Raw genomic sequence first — 19,265 nt, 5'->3', positions numbered from 1 at the left:
TGCAAAATTTTACCTGTTTTTTTTTTACTGAGGTTCAAGTATAGTTCGAAATTTTTATTGAGAAATTTTACAATCGTTGAAACCCACTTTAGTTAACGTACACTCGTAAAGGAAGATTGTTTCAGTGTCTCATTTTGCTTCAAAGACGCATTTTTGTCAATGTTTGGAGCACATGTGCTAATGCATTTTAGTGTTTGATTAAAGGTTATAGAAATAAAAGTGCTTTTGTTTTTTTCTGCTTAATGGTATCAATAAATAATTTAAGCTCAGCACTATGGCATGACTTTAAAATTTTAAGGTCTCTTGATTGTCTGTGTGTGTTAATTTTCTATTCTGTGCAACACCGCCGATTACTGAATCGTTCTAAATGGCTATGAAAAATTTATGATTTCTTTGTTGAGATTTACCATCTCATCCCAGTGAGAATACCGCTCGATATTGATGTTTCCATTAGAAAAATGTTTTAGCTCAGATTTACACAGCCTTCCATTACCGTTCCTTCTAAATAATCGTCTGCTAATGCGTTTCTATAGTTTGTAGGTTTGTGGTTCACAAGAGATGTCATGAATTTGTCTCCTTTGATTGCCCGGGAGTGGATGATAAAAACATTGTCGGGGTAAGTAAACAAGTATAGAAAACTGTGCATTCTAAAATGGTCAGCTAAAATGCCCTCACTTATTAATTGCTATTCAGTATTGCTCGTGCACCATCAACTTCACAAAGCTATCATGAGTATCAATTTTACTGAAACTGTTCAGTGATATTCACGGGTGCACGACATTTCGGCGCAGTCAACCCGGCGCGAGCCAATTGACTGTGTCCGATCTGTCACAGGGCATTTCGGCGCAGTGTACATTTTGCAGAGACTATTTGGTGCGAATTCTAATTCATCTGTTGAGCATATTTTGCATTGTGCAGATACGTTTGTTTACCAGTGTTGAATTCCTATTATAATTTTTTTTACTAAACACTCATTGTGACGCAAAAGCTGTGCAACATTTAACAGAAAGCACAACCTACGAAAAACAAAAAAGGTAACCTAGCGGACCCAGAATGTTCTGATCCCGACATCTGGTACAACTAATTGAGGTGACTCCCTGCGAAGCTTACTACGAAATGTGGACTTTTTTAATATTGTTTTTCTCATGTGTAAAAATTACATCAAAGGGTTGCCAGTTGCCCTCCTTTAAGCCAACGTTGTCCGGTGGCGTTATGTTGTGCTTACGTTGACAGAAACAACTTAAGATAAAGTTTTTTTTGCCAGCAAATCTTCAGAAGTGGGATCAATGTAAAAATAGGACTGGTGTTTTAGAACAGCATTTTAAATTGATTTGAAGGATTTCTTTGTTGTGATGTAATCGTTCGGTGTCACCTGTATATAGGTTTGTTTTGGAAAAACAAACCCAATCTTGAAACATTTCTTCCAATAGCCTAAATTCTGTGATTGTTTAACTGATCTATTTATCTTGGTCTGTTTGCGTGGCGCATTTTTAAACAAGTGCTCATCAAGATATACTGTGACACCCTTTTATAAAATTAAAATTTAATCTGTTTGTGACAATAGTTTTAGCCAAATGTATTCTGCGCTTTGATGTCTTTCATTTGCTGACTAGTACTTTTTGCTGCAGCAACTTTCAATAGTTGCAATACACAGCACACTCCTTTCATTTGCACTTGTCCCCTTCACTATTTTGTTTAATTTTTCGTCACTTAATACCTGTTTTTTTTTTTTTTTTATTCCTGTCGGTTAATTTAACGTTTGCAAATGTTGAAGCAATGTAAAGAATTATCGATTTTCTGGCTGGCCACTAGCGACTTTCTGTCAGCTGTGTAGTTGCTATAGGGAAGCCTAAGTGTCAAATTTCGTTTGGCCATTATTGTTAAAGAATCAATGTGTTGAAGTTGTTCTATGTACTTATAGGATGGGAAAACTGAACACAAGTTTAAAGCTGTCACTTACAATTCCTTCACTTTCTGTGACCACTGTGGCTCTTTGCTGTACGGCCTCATCAAGCAAGGCATGAAATGCACCTGTAAGTTTGTTGAGCGGCTGTTTGCCCAGAGCTTTAGACAGTAATCGTATCACAAACTGCAAATCTTCTTTTATTTCATAGCGTTTTACATGTAACCATGGCCACTAACTAAAGTTGTCTCATCATCATTCAGTTTTTTTCTCTGAAATTTCTCTGTTGTAAGCTCTGGTTTCTTACAAGGTCTGTATTACATTTGTACGATTGATTACGTACAAATTTTTCAAAGTTTCATCATTGGATGTCGCAATGTGACTTCATATATATATACATGACCTTTTTTTTTGTCGTATCCAGGCTTACACCTAATGGTTGAAGATTTATATTAAGTGGACGGGAAGGCAAGGAAGCCAATCTTCGTGACCACCTTCAGGCATGCCTTTAAGTGTCTTGCCAAAGACACAGCCGCATGCTCTTACAACCGGCGCCCTTTCGAACGTCGTTTAGGGGCTCTCACCACTCGGCAATGCTGCCGACGAGGCAACATGAACTAAAAGCAATCAAGCATCGATTTCACATGAAAAGAGTGAACGATTTTCTGACGATTGCTTTTTCTTAGTTTTGCATTGATTCTGTTCGGGCGTTGAATCAATGTAGATGCAATATACTTTATGTCTTTTTGCAGCTTGCAACCTGAACTTCCACAAGAAATGCATTCCCAACGTGCCACCACTTTGCGGACGCGACCATACGGAGAAGCGAGGGAGAATTCACCTATCGGCGGTCATAGAGGACAAACAAATGACAGTCATTGGTGAGAAAATTTGTTTGGTTTTCTTAAGGCTACAAGCAAGCGGTCGGATTACTTATACGTACTTTACAGACTGTTGCATGCTCTTAATTGAAATTTTCCAACAAGTACATTCTTTCATTTTTTTTATTGCTTTTCCAAACGACACCTGGGTCCTGGGGTTATGAAATTATTAAGCATTGAAAGATATCATGAAATTTTTATAAAATTTCGGTAGAGTGTGATTGACAGTCTGCGGATGTCTGCAAAATATGAGGAATCAGAGCGTAACCCATTCGAATGTTTTTAAAATAATATTCTGTTCCATCATAAAATAACACTTCACTTGGTTTTTTCTCTATTACTTTAACAACACCCTTGCTCTTAAAATTTGTAGTTCTGTTGAAAAACGATGTGTTTTAGCATTAATTTTTAGGATATTTTTGCCGTTTTGAATAATGCAAATCAAATCAGCCCCAATTGGTCAATTTAAGTTAATGTTTATCCAATCAGGTGTCGTTAAATTCCGATAAAATTTAGCTAATACAAACAGGCACGTCCTTACCCAAAACAGTAAATTAACGTTTTTTTACTTTGATTCAATGTCTATAAACGTTGAATTAATGTAAGAAAGGGCTGATTTGATCGCAGGTTAACTAAATATTTGCAGTCATATTGTGATCATCCCACTGACACATCACATGCCTTACCCAGTCAGCAAACCTGCCCATTTTTACATTAATTCAACGTTTGAAGACGTTTAATTAATGTAAAAAGGACTGATTTGCTGGCTTGGTGATAACACGCCGTGGCTAAGAATGATTACACCATGTTTCTCTATGTATCGATCTCCGTATCACTGGTTTTATACATTTTTTGGAGTAGGCTAAAGTTTACTTTTATGTGAAATCTGAGTTAAAACTATAAATAACCAACATCTCTCGGAAAAGTGCTTATAAAATTGTCTACCAACTTGGCGCACCTACCGCACCTTGAGAATGCAAAAAATATATTCCAATTTAGCAAAATTTAACTACTCTCGGCAAAACGAATCTCCACGTAGTAACTGGCGGTAGAATTGCCAAAGAAATAGCAATGTTCAGCATAGTAATAATGTGCAACAGACTATTTGCCAGCTAGACATCAAGATAGGCAACAACATAAGACACTGATCTTGCTTTAAAACGATTGTCACATACTCGGCTGTCGGATCTTCAGGAGAGAAGATAAGGTTCTCAATATCTGGGGCCTTCGTCACTAACGAGAGTAGGGTGGCAAGTTGTTTTTACTCTAAACGACTTTTGATATTCCTTGCCTTCAGCAATCACAGCCACCTACAGTCCTACACCTACGAAGCGGTGTAAACCGGTCAAAGCAAAAGTTCAATCAAATTAGAATTAGCAGCTCGTGTGGTGAAGTTTTTTTTAATCCATAGTAGAGACCCAATTTTATTCATTACAGGCAACCTTAACCATCATTTTGTCGTTGAGTTCCCCGACAGAAAACAGTTATAAAAGATTTTGTCTGTAGCGTTATGTTATTCTTCAAATATTTACAGTAATTTAACAGTTGATATGTCATAGTATTGTTGCGCAAAAGCAACGAGAAAAAAAAGCACAATTTAGATTATTTTGCTTTATTATTGCAAAAAGTTATTTTCTTGTGAGCATGTGCCAGTGCAGTTATCTGAGGAACGACGTAGACAGTAAAAGTTGGCCTTTTCAACACGGCTTTCCGTCGCGACGTTGAAACCATGTAAAAACGTAAACTTTTGCCAGGCTGGAAAGTATCACTAATCCTACTTATTGACATTTGAAACGTCAAAACAACGTCATGGATCACCAAAAAAATCTAAATGTATTTTTCACTTGAAATCAAAAACACTTGAGACCACCCTGATTTCCTCAGGGGCAAGCTTGTGTCGTCAGCCACACTTAACGAGATGAAAACTGTGGCTTTCATCGACATTTCGATTGCCAGGAAATGGAAAATGGATCAATACGTCACTTAAATTTGAGCATTGCATTGACAGCTTCTGAAAGTTTTATGTCGAAAAATCGGCCTTGTCGCTTTTAAGCAATTTTCCAATCAATTCTTTTGAAATTGTACATCGATTTATGAAATAACTAGGCTAAGCAAAATGATTTCCTTTACGACAAGGGACTTTATGGGTGAATAAACTGACCAGTTTCGTTTTATTTCAGTCAATCAAGCGAAAAATCTCGTGCCAATGGACCCGAATGGCTTGTCAGACCCTTACGTAAAAATTAAATTGATCCCAGCTCAAAAACATGACACAAGTAATTCAAAGAGAAAAACAACTATAAGGGAGAAAAATCTGAACCCAACTTGGGGTGAAACCCTTGTCATGTGAGTTTCTCCTAAAATCTGCTTTGTTTGACGTGAAGTACTTGTGTTATATTTATCCAAAGTAGTGCTGCAGTTCCCTCAATTAATCTATATAATCATAGAAGATGGTTTATTTTTTTATAGCCCGTTGAAAGATACAGACAAAGACCGCCGTCTTCTTGTTGAAGTATGGGACTGGGACCGTACCTCTGCGAATGATTTCATGGGATCTTTGTCATTTGGAATATCAGGTTGGCTTGCCTTGCTTTTTGTATACTCTTCCAGGCACCAAATTTCGTCTTTGTACATTATTTTGCTAGACATTGAAATGTTGTAAAAAGAGAAGTTTTGCTGCTGAGGTTAAATTTTTGATGAATTACTGCCAATGTTCGTTAACTCTCTTTTGCTTTATCTGCAGTGTTACAGCAATATTACTTTTTTCTATATCAATAGTTTAGTTAAAGCGTCCATGAGCGTGAATTAGATTGGATACTTTTCTTCCCGTCATAGCATGATTGGTTCCTATCATCTTCAGATAAACACCAGCAAATCAGTTCCTTTAACAATGTTTCCATGTCCGCAAACGGACTGGTTTGATGGCCGGGTGATCCACCAGTCTTTGTTTTGATTCTAGCACTTTGCTTGCCGTGTATTTCATATAATGTAAAGTTTAGGGATTCCATTCAAATCAGTTGAATATGTCACGTGTCACTGTCATGGTGATACGGCTTTCAATAAACAGTGTCAAGAGAATTGTGCATAAATAACAGTATTAAGAACGACGGTGGTATTTTTTATCAGTTGTAATTTCGCTTTTACGCTTGTGTGTTTGAAAAACGTTTTGTCGCGTCCATCTTACGTTTGCTCTTCAGTTCAAACGTCACTGCTTCGATTTACATTCGTGCCTGCATGACTACAAGCACGAAAATGAAACCGAAACCTTACTTAAGTTTCATTCCCGATTGTTTACTACGTTGTAGAATTGTACAAGTGTTCAGCCAAGGGGTGGTTTAAGTTGCTAAGCCAACAAGAAGGGGAGTATTACAATGTCCCCATCATTGAGGACGCGGAGATGGCTGCTTTGTCCGAGAAATTGGAGGTACCTCTTTTTCTACAAACACTTTAGTCACTAGGGTGCATCAGCTGCCCCATATTTTTGAAAAATACTAACATCGCATTTCTTCTATTGCCTAAACTGTTAGACTGGGTGAGAAAATCAGTGTGTGAAAATGCTATTAAGTTTCGTGAACATTTAGGTATGCCACATGACCCTAATGTTATTGAACAGTAACTCTTGTGCAATTTAACCTCTTTTAACTCAAAAAGTCACGTTCTAGTTAACAACTCTGAATTTAGTGCCACTATAGTATGCGTGTACGGAACAATATTTTACACTAATTGATATTTAGAACATCATAATGATTGGGTTCCATCTTGTATAGCAGGGTAGGATGCAAAATCATGCAATGCACAAACATTCGCGGTCTTGGGTAGCTAAATTAGGCTCTGTATAATCTGGTGTTCCAGTATGCTTAGTTTAAGAATATATATGATCTTGGCCATCCAATGTGCCTTTAAAGCACCCGGCCTCGTTTATTTGGATCAAGGTAACCCAAGCACAAATGAATAAATTCTTTATACATAGTTATCACGTTTAAACTTCTCCTGCGCTGTGCATAACCTGAGAACATCTTCTTTAAGCTGTAATACTAATACTTTCGCTTCTTCATCAAAATTAGATAGGTTCAATCTAGCTAGTTTTTCAGCCGAGCAATGTGGAATCATTCCCCAGTTTTTGCGTAGTCTTACAAACAACATCACATGAGGGGATTTTGATGTCTCTATTTTTAGCTCATTGAAAACATGATTGATCACCACTTCACCTATGTGGTGCCTGCATCCAGACCATAAAATCGGTCGATCCAACTGCTGCTGCAGGCTGATGCATGCTGCCAATACATGTCCAGACTTACTTGAAGTGGTATCAAACACTAAATTTACAACGCACTTCGAACAGTTCCATTGTTTAATCAAATCAGCTGAAACTTTTGCAACTATTTCACCCATTTTACGGTCTGTTTGAGGTTCATAACTAGGGATGCTCAGAATTTTCATTTCCTTTGTAGTGCCAGCTGCTATAACTACTCGCTCCTCTTTCTCATTTATATACAGTAAGTTAGTTTGCATTGCAGCTTCGAATCCCAATGGAGTTTTGGTGGATTCCATTTTTCTTTCACAGAACTTGCTATTTTTTTCCCACCTTTCGTCTGGTGAGATCCGCTGAAGAATATGATGTCACTACCTTTGATGTGTCACCTCCAATTTCTTCTATAAAAACTTCAAATGCAACCTGCTGAGCTGGGATCATTTTCATGTGTGTCGCAAGAGGTACTAGCTTTTGGGACTGTAAAATATAATGAGGTATAAATGTCTGTGTACCTGCTACCTTTGTGGCTTCGGCTAGCCTTTGCTTGATCGGACGAGGTACATGTATTTTAACTTTCACTATCGTCTAAGACTGCTGTGCTGGTGTTAGCACTCATATCAGAAAGTGCTTTTTCATGACGTCGAGTCTCAGCCTCCTTGCGTGCTTGGCAGCGCTGAACCAAATAAGCTTGTTTCTTATCACACGACCCAAAAGTGGCTACTCTATCAGTTTGCATGGATTTTAGGAACTTTATGTCATCTTCATTTTTTATCAGTTTTTCAACATCTGTAGGCCACAGTCGAAAAGTCTTTGACAAACTCAAATTACTGGCTCCTAATTTCTTTATCACTAATGGAGTTTGTCTTCAGTTAGCTGGAATGTCACGAAGTTTCTTATTGCAGTCAAAAAGTTTAATGATTTTGTTACAGGCATAAAGTTCGGTGACCATTGGAATGTTGGCTTTATATTAAAATGGAATGATTTTTGATAGAACAATTTTAGAAGCCTGAAATTTAGTTCGATTGGTTTTGGCTCCATCTTCAATGTGATACAGCAGCAACGTAATACTTGCATAGACGATGGCAGTTTGCTCCCTGTAATTTCTGCAGCATTAACAGACAGTCCTTTACCTACACAAAAATGTTTGAACATTGTCGAGTTTTTAGTGTTTGGGTGGGTGATTTCACACCTGTTCCACTTGTCTTCAACAGAGTTAGTGGTGAAATTGACTCATTCAAAGACATATATATATATATTAAATTTACTTCAATCACTGTTAGTTATAAATTCACCTGATATAACAATAAAAGCAATTTTAAGCAACAGAAAATGCTGAAAGGATGTTGAAACTGGTATCTACCATACCTAAACCTATCCTATTTTGCACTAGCCTATATAATATAACAACGAAAATCAGCGATATTACCTTAGTACAGTTTATCTGAGCACCTAGCAATTTAATTGCACACAGTTACTGGATCAGCGTTGCCAGATAAAAATTTGATGTTCTGCCAAACAGTGTCCAAAAATCTTCCAAAATCATCTTTAATCTGCCAAACCAATTATGCTTAGTTTACTCCCAAAATAAACTGAAATGAAACCCACAAAAATGAACTAATATGCTTTCCATTCTTAGATTTCATAATTACTTTGTTAAAAGCAAATGATAACAACCAAAACATAATCACCATTTACTTCACAAACAACAAGATAGAACCACAATTTTGTCACAAATTCAATGAAATTCAACTAATCTTATGAGTTTTGTGAATCTGCCAAACTTAAAAATTCTGCCAACTCAAAATTTCGCATCAAAACAGTTAAAAATTTTGCAAAATTTCTCAAATTTTGCAATAAATCTGCTAAGTGGCAACCCTGTATGGCCTGTACTGGATCAATCTTTATGTTCTGTGTGGCATACCTAAACGTTGGAAAAATTAAATAATATTTTACCACACATTCTAATTCATATAGCCTAACAATTTAAACAATAGAAGAAATAAAAATTGCATGGTCGGGGCTCCTGATGCACCCTATTAGTCACGGGAAGCTGTTCTTTCTAATAAAAAAGTTTTGTATGTGCATTGGATTAATCGATCTGAATTGCATTGCTTTATAAAGTAAATTCAACTTAAAACCTTGGACCACACGTTTATTTGTAAAATCAAATGGTTTGTTTTTTAACTTTGATGTGTGCGACGCCATTGCTTACAACCTTTAAAGAAGAGTTACATTGTCCCTATCCAGACAGCAAATTAGTTATTTTTTACATTGATTCAACGGGTGCAAACGGTTGTAAAAATGATTGATTTTCTGTCTGGGTAACTTCACTTCTTCTGCACAGCAACAAAGGATCGTGGCTGAGAAAAGGAGAGAAGAGGAAAGGAAGGCTAAAGCAGAAATGCAGGCTAAGGGAGGGAAAAAGTCTATGAAGCAGATGAAACCGTCCGACTTCACGTTTTTGCATGTGCTCGGTCGGGGGAGCTTTGGAAAGGTGAAATGTTTATGCACAGCATTGATGCTGTTCGTGTAGATTTTCATGTAGTGTTTGCGCGAGAAGTTCTCAACATATACTGGCTAAATCTTTCTCTGAAATGCGGGAGATGACCGTTTACTTTGTGCAACGTCTTTTGTTTGCCCTATCAAAAGCACTATCTACTTATTCGATTAATGCCGAGCAGTGACAAACTGTTGTAAGTTACTGTACAAACAAGGCTATATTCCATTCTGTTTCATACTTTTGGTTTATTTCGTTTGCAAGGTTCTATTGGCCGAGCGCAAGGGTACCGATGAGATCTACGCCATTAAAATCTTAAAGAAGGACATCATCGTTCAAGACGACGACGTCGAATGCACTTTGATTGAGCAGAGGGTGCTTGCACTTGCTGAGAAGCCTCCCTTTCTCACGCAGCTTCATTCGAGCTTCCAAACGGCTGTAGGTTGCCCTCGCCCGACTTGCACCTTGTTTTGTTATGTTTTCACCTGGAAAACTATCGATGCATCTGAATTAGCTGTGCAAAAGGATTTTTCCACATTGATCTTTTAATATTGTGTTACAAGTTTCAATTTTTAAATGTCCTTATTTTTCAAGGCATACTTGTCATGTGCGAGAGTAAATGTGTCAAAGCTTGTTCGACCTTGCTATTGTTGATATTAGTGGGGGATGTATTTCTTGTGTTAATTTCTCCGTTTGTAGGACCGCCTGTATTTTGTGATGGAATACGTCAATGGGGGAGACTTGATGTTCCACATCCAACAAGTTGGAAAATTCAAGGAACCACAAGCTGTGTAAGTTGTCTTGTCAGCTCTTTAATTGCGATCATTAGATCAATTTTGAGGTTCGATTAACGTGCTAGTCGTTTTTATCTGCTTTCATTTGCTTTTTTTAGGTTCTACGCGGCCGAGATAGCTCTGGGCTTGTTTTATCTTCATGACAGAGGTATTGTGTACAGGTAAGCATCCCAACTGGCAGAATTGTTCTTTTTTTCATTGATTGAACGTCTGCGGACGTTGAATAGTCGCTACATTGCAATTTTTTCGACTAAATGTTTGATTTGAATGACAGAGCTTGTTCAAACTTTGAGTCAGGCAGCAGCAAGCTATGTCAGGGCAACTTTATCCAGAACTATTGTCGCCTTATAAACGGCGCATTGTTTGCTTGGTTCAATGCCATGGTAATAATTACATACTTGCACGTCTCAGAGGCACTGCCCATCTTTTTAACGCTATGCAGCGCACAATGTTTGCCGCTTTTCCATGGCACCGTTTACTTTTGCTATTTTTATCCCGCGTTATCAAGTTCTTTGCAAATGATAAGTTTATTAAGTTTGCTCGAGATTTATGCAAAGAAGCTTACCTCGCGTTTTATCGTGATTTTGAACGTTTTTTAAAGTACGATAACGTTTTCTGTGTTTACGCACGGAAGCCCAAATACCGGTTTGAACCTGTTTTGCGTGTTTGGTTTAGTCGAGCAATCACGTGATACACACGCACGGTATACATAGCGGTATATTTCGTTCTGAACTTTCCCGTTAACAAATCTGTCCTTTTTTTCCATTAATTTAACGTTTGCAAACTTTGAACTTGTGTGAAAAGTGCTGGTTTGCTAGCTGGATTTGTCTCCCCACTCCAAAAAACAATAAAAATTCGCGTTGATTATCGTGTGTTTTATTAAGAGATTGTTTCCAAACCCTTGATTCGTTTCTTGTGTTGTCCGGCAAAGTCACGGTTTGTGTAACGATTGGTAATGATTTCCACACCAACTTCATTGACTTGGCCGCACACATGGCCTACTTGTAGCACATGTAGCACTTGTAGGCCATGCCGCACATGAGTCGTCAAATGGCCTTTCAAAAGCGTCAGCTAACAGCTTCGCTGCATTGACACACAAACCAGGCCCACCCAGCAAACCAGTCCTTTTTTACATTGATTCAACGTCTGTAGACGACATTTAGAAACATTTAAATAAACGACGACTCGGTAGAAACATTTAAATAAATTTAATGTTATGATGACGCTATACACGTCATTATAATCTCTGATGGGAAATCCTTTTATTTTCTAGAGATTTGAAGCTTGACAACGTCATGCTTGATGCGTCTGGTCACATCAAGATAGCTGACTTCGGGATGTGCAAGGAGAACATGCCGGAGGGGAACACTACCAACACATTCTGCGGCACCCCTGACTATATCGCGCCTGAGGTGAAGTACAAAGCATCATTTTGACTAAGGTGGAAAAGCTGGTTTCTTTCTTTCGACCGCAATATCTTTAGTAAAAACAACCTATCCAATTTGTTACACCCTGGGTAGAGGTGAACGGTGTTGTTCAACAGATAGCTAAGCCTGGATCGAACCAAGATTGCATGATTGAAAAGCGAACGCCTTATCCGCTGCGCCATGTCCACGTAAATACACTCTAATGACATAAAGTGATATGAAAAACAACAAAGTGACGTATCAGATAAGCCAGTGGTTCTTAACCTGGGCGCTACCGCCCCCTAGTGGGCGCTGTTAACTTTTAGAGGGGCGGAAATATTCAGGGGGCGTTATAGGGGGCGCTACATTCAGAAGGTGTAACGATATTTTTCTCACTGTAAATTTGCTTCAGTAGTTCTGCTGGGGGTACGAGAATCCACCGAGGATGAGGAGCTATATACAGTATAGAGATTGTGTTTAACAAGGGAAGTAGTGATTCTCTCTCAGAGCATTCTATGTTGGCCTATACAGCACAATGCACAACACCATCCGACAAGCGTGGACGTCGGATGGTGTTGTGCATGGCCTTTGTTGTTGATAATGGGCATTGTTTCCCTTTCCTTGTAGTAAGTAAATGGCATTTTGTGGTCAGCTTTTGGCAGGGACAGCGGGCAGGCAGTGCAAGCAAACCATAAGGACTGGTCATAATAATAGTCAGTCAATAATGGTTATTAGTGTAACTCTTACTAACTACTAAAAAATCAGCAGAGATGTGCCTTAAGACTTTTAAGTTAAGAGCCTTAAGGCACATCTGTGCTGATTTTTTAGTATTAAAACTAACATCGGCTTAAACTAGTTTTTTCTTACTAACTAATAACTAATTACTACTGGATGTAGGCTAGCCTTATAGTCTTGGAAGAAAATGTCATTAGTAGGCTACAGCCCTTATATTATGGTGGGCGCCAGACTATGGAAATCTCTGAAAAGGGGCGCTGGGGAAAAAAAGGTTAAGAACCACTGAGATAAGCCATCCTCGTAGAAAATAATCCCATCGTGCGTGATTTTGGGAAATTCTGCGATGTTGACATTTGAAGTCGACAAACGGGCAATTTCATATTTAATTTGCTGGCTCTGGATATTGCAACGATGCAGCACCTCCCCGTTCTCATTAGCTACCTCCATCACAATTACAAAAAATATCAAGTCAAGTTGTCAAGACATAAATGCTCTTTGATTGGAAACGACGTCTTTGAAACAGACCCGTTAGTAGATTTGAACGTTAGCCTTTGGTAGAATTGTTGTGAACATCAATGTCTCCTTTCAGATTATTGTATACGAGCCGTACGGAAAGTCAGTGGATTGGTGGGCGTATGGAGTTCTGTTGTACGAAATGTTGGCCGGACAGGTGAGCTCAATCTTGTTCTTTGATAGTGTCCAACTCAACTGTGTTAAGATTCTCGTATTTCAGTCGCCAGCGTAACGTATTAAACAATATAGCATTTGAATCCCAACTAGACCAACATTTCCACCTATACCCAGACAAACGTCCACCCAACTAGTTTGAACTAGTCCACCTGAACTAGTCTAAATTAAACTAGTCCACCCGAACTAGTCTAAACTAAACTAGTCCACCCGAACTAGTCTAAACTAAACTAGTCCACCCGAACTAGTCTGAACTAAACTAGTCCACCCAATCTAGTCTGAAATTAGATGATGATGCTTTGAAAAAAGGTTAATCTTATTATTTCCTGCTTCATATCACCACTCACAACTGCTGATTTTTCAGCCACCTTTTGATGGAGAAGATGAAGACGAATTATTTCAATCGATATTAGAAAGCTCCGTCTCCTACCCAAGGTCAATGTCGAAAGAGGCTGTTGGTCTTTGCAAAGGAGTAAGTAACGTTTGATTTACGATTTATACGTCTCTTCAGCGTCAAGTTGCATTGAAGAACTGATATCTTAGATCACATATTTGCTTAAAGTGTGGCTTGTATATCAACGTACAGTAATTCATGCAATCTCTGTTAGTCGTAACTTTCCTGTCTTGTAGATTCTCGTGGTTTACGACACCAATAAAACTGATGCGAAAATCACTGCGGTTTTGCCAACTAGTTTAGTCACAAAATACATTTCCATCCATCTCTCTCACGCTTCATCAAAGACTTAGCTACCCCCAAAAAGCCCAATTATAAATTAATTTAAGTGTTCTGCTAACAACTACCCAGGCGGAAAAGTTGTGGTTTTTTACATCGTTTTGACGTCTGGCGACGACTCACGAGAAGCAGTTGAACTTGTACCACAAAAATTACAGTACAAGAGCTACACTCTTTCACTTGTTTCTGCCAAATTCCTGTTGGGATAGAGGTCCTCATCAGAGGTCAAAGGACACTCTCTAGTGTTATCAACAATATCCTCCAGAGTGTATGGTTTATCCCTACTGGACGCTTGCTTTATTTAGATTTAAAGGTGGCAACATTTTTTTTGAATATTTTTAATTTACTGACGGTAATGCTTTTTACAAACCTATTTTTGTAAACTGATATTTATTGCCTTGGTAAAGTTTTTTCGTGCTTGTGAGAAATCAGAAACTTTTTGTCTAATCAATGTTTAGAAAATATTGAACGGCCTAATTTGACAAGATTTTTTCTTCGCTAAACTATCAATAAATGTACAAATAATTTCATTACAACCGTTAAGATTGTTCCATTTAGAACAATTTTGTGCCCAGTGACGGTTTCCAGAATTATTTATTCCCGAAATAAATTATTTATAGGAAGTGCCGCCGAAATGGCCGCTCTGCCGCGATATTTTTGAACTGTTTCTCTTTGATCGCATTAAGTGTAGCGATGAAAAATGCATAGGCATATTACGCATGAAACAAGAGATACGTCTTTTCAACGTTTAGTTAAACTTTTTTTGCTGTAGTATCATGTAAATTGGACGTTGAGTATTAAAGCGACATTTTTGAGTGTTTAAGCTGATAAGTTCGTTGATTTTCGCGACGACACTAGCGTCCCGTGTAAAGTCGTTACGTCCAATACAGCCGCGAAGTTTCACGGCGCAACTTGTCATGCAACTTAAACTCAGACATACACCCAACAATTGGATGCGAGTTATCCAGAATCATTTTCTATTTTTCCCACAGCTCCTCCAGAAACATCCCTCCAAACGCTTCGGAGTCACCAACAAGCGGGATATTATGGACCACGCCTTTTTCCGAATGCTTAACTGGGACAAGCTCATAGCCAGGGAAATACAACCCCCTTTCAAGCCAAAAGTTGTACGTTTTTTTCCCATTTTTTCTACCTTAAAAATACATTACTTTAACACCTTTGTATGTAAACTTTACATTATTCCACAAGGTTTTAAGAATTAATTTCAAACCTCACGAGCCGGCCACTCATTAGGTTAATTACGACTATTGATGCAACAATCGATCGACGATAAGAACTCCCCGCTCACTTCCAAATAAAATTCGATATTTGCAATCCGACCAATGCTTATTAAAATCATTGATTGTCCACCGTGTCCTAGTTCTATCCTCTTGTCTGAACCTGTCAATAGATTGATTAATTTTACACACGAAAATAGAATAAAAAATCGATCCCGTATTTTACATAGTTTTTTTTTTTTTTAAGGCGATTCTTATTTCATGGTGAAACTGAAACGTTACATTTTTGTTGTCATGAACGAAAGAAATCCAAAGCTAGACATGTTCAAGTCAACATTTTAAAACTTAAGCCCCAGACAGCAAAATCCGCCATGACGGATTTTGGTGTTTGGGGCTCGTTTGCGGCACTGGTGAAACATTTCCAGGTCGTAAAGTTGGTCTTTTTTACATTAATTCAACTTATGCAAACGTTGAATTAATGTAAAAGATCAGTTATCACAGCTAGGTCCAAATAGCCAAGTGTGTAGTTAAGGTGAGCCCATGCCCAGTAGATGACACAATTTAGTTATCACTTTTAGTGCTGAAATTTGGAAAGAAATTAGATCTTTTCGATGTAGTTTTACATCTTTTTGGCGTGAGCATTGCCAAGGATTTAGATGTAACTTTCATTTTTTCTCATGTCATTTTTATATGTTTCATGTTCGCCTTCGTGCTGTATCATCATTGGTTGTTCACATCATGACGTTGGATCATCACCCATGACGTGTTGCCCTCCGTCATCATTGCATCATACTTTCACCAACCGGCTTGTTCGTTTCGCTGTAATTCATGTTTTCAACTTCCCCGGTTTCGACAACCACCTCTTGATTGACGTCACAGTCGAAGAGCATCACTGAGAACTTCGACAAGTATTTCACCCGCGGGAAGCCAGTCCTGACCCCGATCGACAGCGCTTTTCTGAGAAATATTGACCAAGCAGAGTTCGACGGCTTTTCCTACTGCAACCACGCGTTTGTACCTGTTACCAGGCAGTCACTCACGTCCGGGTAAACACCAATTCTCACTAAAGAAAACTCGCTACTAAACGTACGGTGACATCGTTTCAGCGTCGATTTCAAGAAATGCTCTTAGCTAGCAAAATTCCTCCTTTGCTGGCGTTTATTCAAAGTAAAATAGATATTTCTTGCTCTTTGGGCTGAAATGTTCGGTCGTTAATATAAACTGTTTGTCTCCGCATTCCGTTGCTGTGTAAAATGTAGCGCAGAAATTCAGTTTTTGCGTATCCTTCCACTGTTTGCTAATCGGTTGTTACTTGTAACCTACCCAGCCGGAAAATTAGTCATTGTTTTACGTTTATTTAACATCTACAGACGTTAAATCAATCTAAAAAAGGACAAATTGGCCGACTGGGTATTGGTACATGCGACTCCCTCCTCCCTCCCCCCCCCCCCCACAAAACGTCAACTGAATTGAACAGTATTGATTAACAAAGCAAAATAATTTTATTGCTTCTTCACTGTTAGATGCTACGTATATATTCGTACAGTATTTATGCGGCATCTTAATCACAATGATTCCGCGCATTGCCATCCAGTCGACCGATGTGTATTTCTCAGCTTCAACGTTGCAACATTAGTCATGTTAAATTTGCAATTCTATACCAAACCTGCGTTTGAACTGCCCTTGTTTATCAAGAAGACCAAGGTTGTTGCAGTGTTGCTACCGCCTGTTGATAGCGAAACTGCTCAACTTCTGACAATACTCAGTAAAACAGGTTGTGGCTGTTGTAATATTTTAATCATCAGCGTAGATATTGTAGTGTTATTTCCGACAAAATTGCTGTTATTTTACATGAAGTTCATGTTTCTACTTATAGTTTTAACGCCACATGAGCTGTATGGCTCAAGTTAATTGTATATTGGCTTTGAAAGCAGAGATTTTAACCTAGATGAGAAAATTCGTCTTTTACATCTATTCAATGTGTGAAGACATTGAATCAATGCAAAAATACAATTTTTTTTCAGCTGGGAAGTTATCTTTGCCATATCGTGCAATTTATTTTTTGTTAACAAAGAACCTCATTATTTTGTAGTTCAATCGTGCTCAAAATGTTTCACAAAATTGTTACGAAATACCAAAAAACCACTTCATTTATACGTGATGGCTGCAAACGTTAGACTCTAAGAAACGTGTCGCTACACATGAAAAGATAAACGTTTTCGAATTGCTTTTGCATTGTGGTACAAGGTAATATTACAACGCACCTTCGCCTTAAACGCACTTTTAATTGGAAGTGAATAGATTTTAATCGAAGTGTTTAAAAAGAAATCGTTGCCGATGCCAAGCCGACATGAAACCGATATGACACTGTCTGCTTTGTAAATCGCTGAGGAGCAACACATTCTGCGATGGATACAGCGCTATATAAAAACAAGCATCATTATTTTTATTATATCTTTGCCGTTGGATTGCAATCATTAAAATTCTGCCTATTTAAGTTTGTACGTTCCGTTACTTGCAACTCTAGCCAAGAGATTACGTATTATTTTTGTTAGCAAACGTTGATTTGATGAAGAGATGACCGTCTTTTAACGCACTTTTCCGGTACTGATAGTTTTATTCGCATCAGTGCAAATGGAATTCTATATCGCTACGTCGGTACATGCAACGTTATCAACACAGACAGCAAATCAGCCCTTTTTACATTATACGATACAAATCAATGTAAAAAGGACTGATTGACTTACTGACAATGTGAATATCGGTATGGCGTCCCGGCAGCAAGCCCGCCATTGTTACATTAATTCAACATCTGCAGACGTTAAATCAAGGTAAAAATGCCGAATTTTGCTGTCTGGTTTAGTAGCACTCAATAGTCAATACTGTATCACTTGAATGCTTCATTTCATCCTACCACGTCTGCTGTTGCCGGGTGGGATTTTGCCATGCGGGAAATTGCATGTTCATGATCTCATCAGGTAAACGAGAACCAAGTATGAAATAGATTTAATGCAACGGAGAAAATATGTTTCAAAACTTCAGTTTTATTCAAATTAATTAGCATATTAGAAAAAAACAACCTATATTTTTTAGTGAAAAAAATATTTGAAACAATTTTAAGATATTAACGTCCACCCTTTAAAGTAGGCTACGTGTTAATTTGAAGAGAAGGAGACATCTGTCGCAAAGCCCCTTCTTTTTTAACTATATTTTTTATCCTGCATCTATACAGTATACAAAAGTTATTCCTGAATTATACAGAAAAAGCTATCCACATTCCACATGCTGTGTGTTTTAATTTGTAATTCTTTGTCATTTTCATTAAATGCTGATGTATTTGTATCCATGATTTAGCTGTTCATTTATTGATTGATTGGCTGTTGATTCTGTTTTTCGTCTTATCATTTAGTTGCATGTAAGATTATGCGTACTGTCTTCATGTCGTTTATGTCCAAGCCAGCAAATCAGTTTTTTTGCATTGATTCACAGTTTGAAGACATTAAATTAATGTGAAAAGGGACTGATTAGCTTGCTGGGGTAAAATGATCTTGATTAAACTGCGGAATTATTTCTCACAAAGCGTTTAACTTAAAATATACAGTAGAATTCGCCTAATTCATCACCTGAGGGGATTTTAAAAAAGTGACGAATTAGGCGAACTGACGAATTATGCAAACTGATAAAAAATATAAAAATAATTATGCTGAGACGACGAAAATGTGACAAATAAGGCGAACTGACACATTAAACGAATTCTATTGTATTTCAAAAAGATTTAACATAGAAAATTTGTATTGTCATTTGTGGCAGGTTGTATGCTGGGCGTCACCAAGTCAGTTATTCAGTAAACTTAATTTGTGTTCAAAACTCTAAAAATATGTTGCATGTTAATATCATCAAAGTTTGTTGTAATTTCTTTACTTTTTCTATTCAGATCGATTCTTATATAATTGCATATCTAGGAATGAATTGTCTGTGTGGTGTTTAATCAAGCCTTCCCCCATACAGGCAGCGCTCCCTAGGTTTGTAGCAAAGATCTACAATTTGCCATAAATCACAGCATAAATAGTTGAAATGCTGACAATACTTTTTCGTAATTGCTTCTTTTTGTTAAAGCAAGTATTCCGTGTGGGACTTAG

The 19,265-nt window shown here is 37.8% G+C and overlaps 1 protein-coding gene across 2 annotated transcripts in view; it reads left to right on the top strand.

Moving 5' to 3' along the window:
* LOC145784562 (protein kinase C alpha type-like) overlaps window positions 1–19,265 on the top strand; it is a 37,988-nt gene that overhangs the window by 13,856 nt on the left and 4,867 nt on the right. The window contains exons 3-17 of one of the 2 annotated variants that reach the window (XM_082596408.1): window positions 534–616; window positions 1,922–2,033; window positions 2,656–2,784; window positions 4,965–5,130; window positions 5,254–5,360; window positions 6,090–6,208; window positions 9,381–9,530; window positions 9,798–9,971; window positions 10,233–10,324; window positions 10,426–10,488; window positions 11,601–11,739; window positions 13,058–13,138; window positions 13,520–13,627; window positions 14,881–15,015; window positions 16,006–19,089. In XM_082596408.1, coding sequence (XP_082452534.1) covers window positions 534–616; window positions 1,922–2,033; window positions 2,656–2,784; window positions 4,965–5,130; window positions 5,254–5,360; window positions 6,090–6,208; window positions 9,381–9,530; window positions 9,798–9,971; window positions 10,233–10,324; window positions 10,426–10,488; window positions 11,601–11,739; window positions 13,058–13,138; window positions 13,520–13,627; window positions 14,881–15,015; window positions 16,006–16,176 — 1,829 coding nt within the window. In that variant the 3' untranslated portion in view covers window positions 16,177–19,089. Of the gene's footprint in view, window positions 1–533; window positions 617–1,921; window positions 2,034–2,655; window positions 2,785–4,964; window positions 5,131–5,253; window positions 5,361–6,089; window positions 6,209–9,380; window positions 9,531–9,797; window positions 9,972–10,232; window positions 10,325–10,425; window positions 10,489–11,600; window positions 11,740–13,057; window positions 13,139–13,519; window positions 13,628–14,880; window positions 15,016–16,005; window positions 19,090–19,265 lie in introns of those variants that run through there. The other variant, XM_082596409.1, reaches the window with a different exon arrangement.

Source organism: Aplidium turbinatum, chromosome 15, assembly GCF_918807975.1.
Source record: "Aplidium turbinatum chromosome 15, kaAplTurb1.1, whole genome shotgun sequence".
NCBI classification, from domain to species: domain Eukaryota; kingdom Metazoa; phylum Chordata; class Ascidiacea; order Aplousobranchia; family Polyclinidae; genus Aplidium; species Aplidium turbinatum.
Note: the sequence above shows the minus strand (reverse complement) of the source record. Positions and strands in the feature narration are given on the sequence as shown.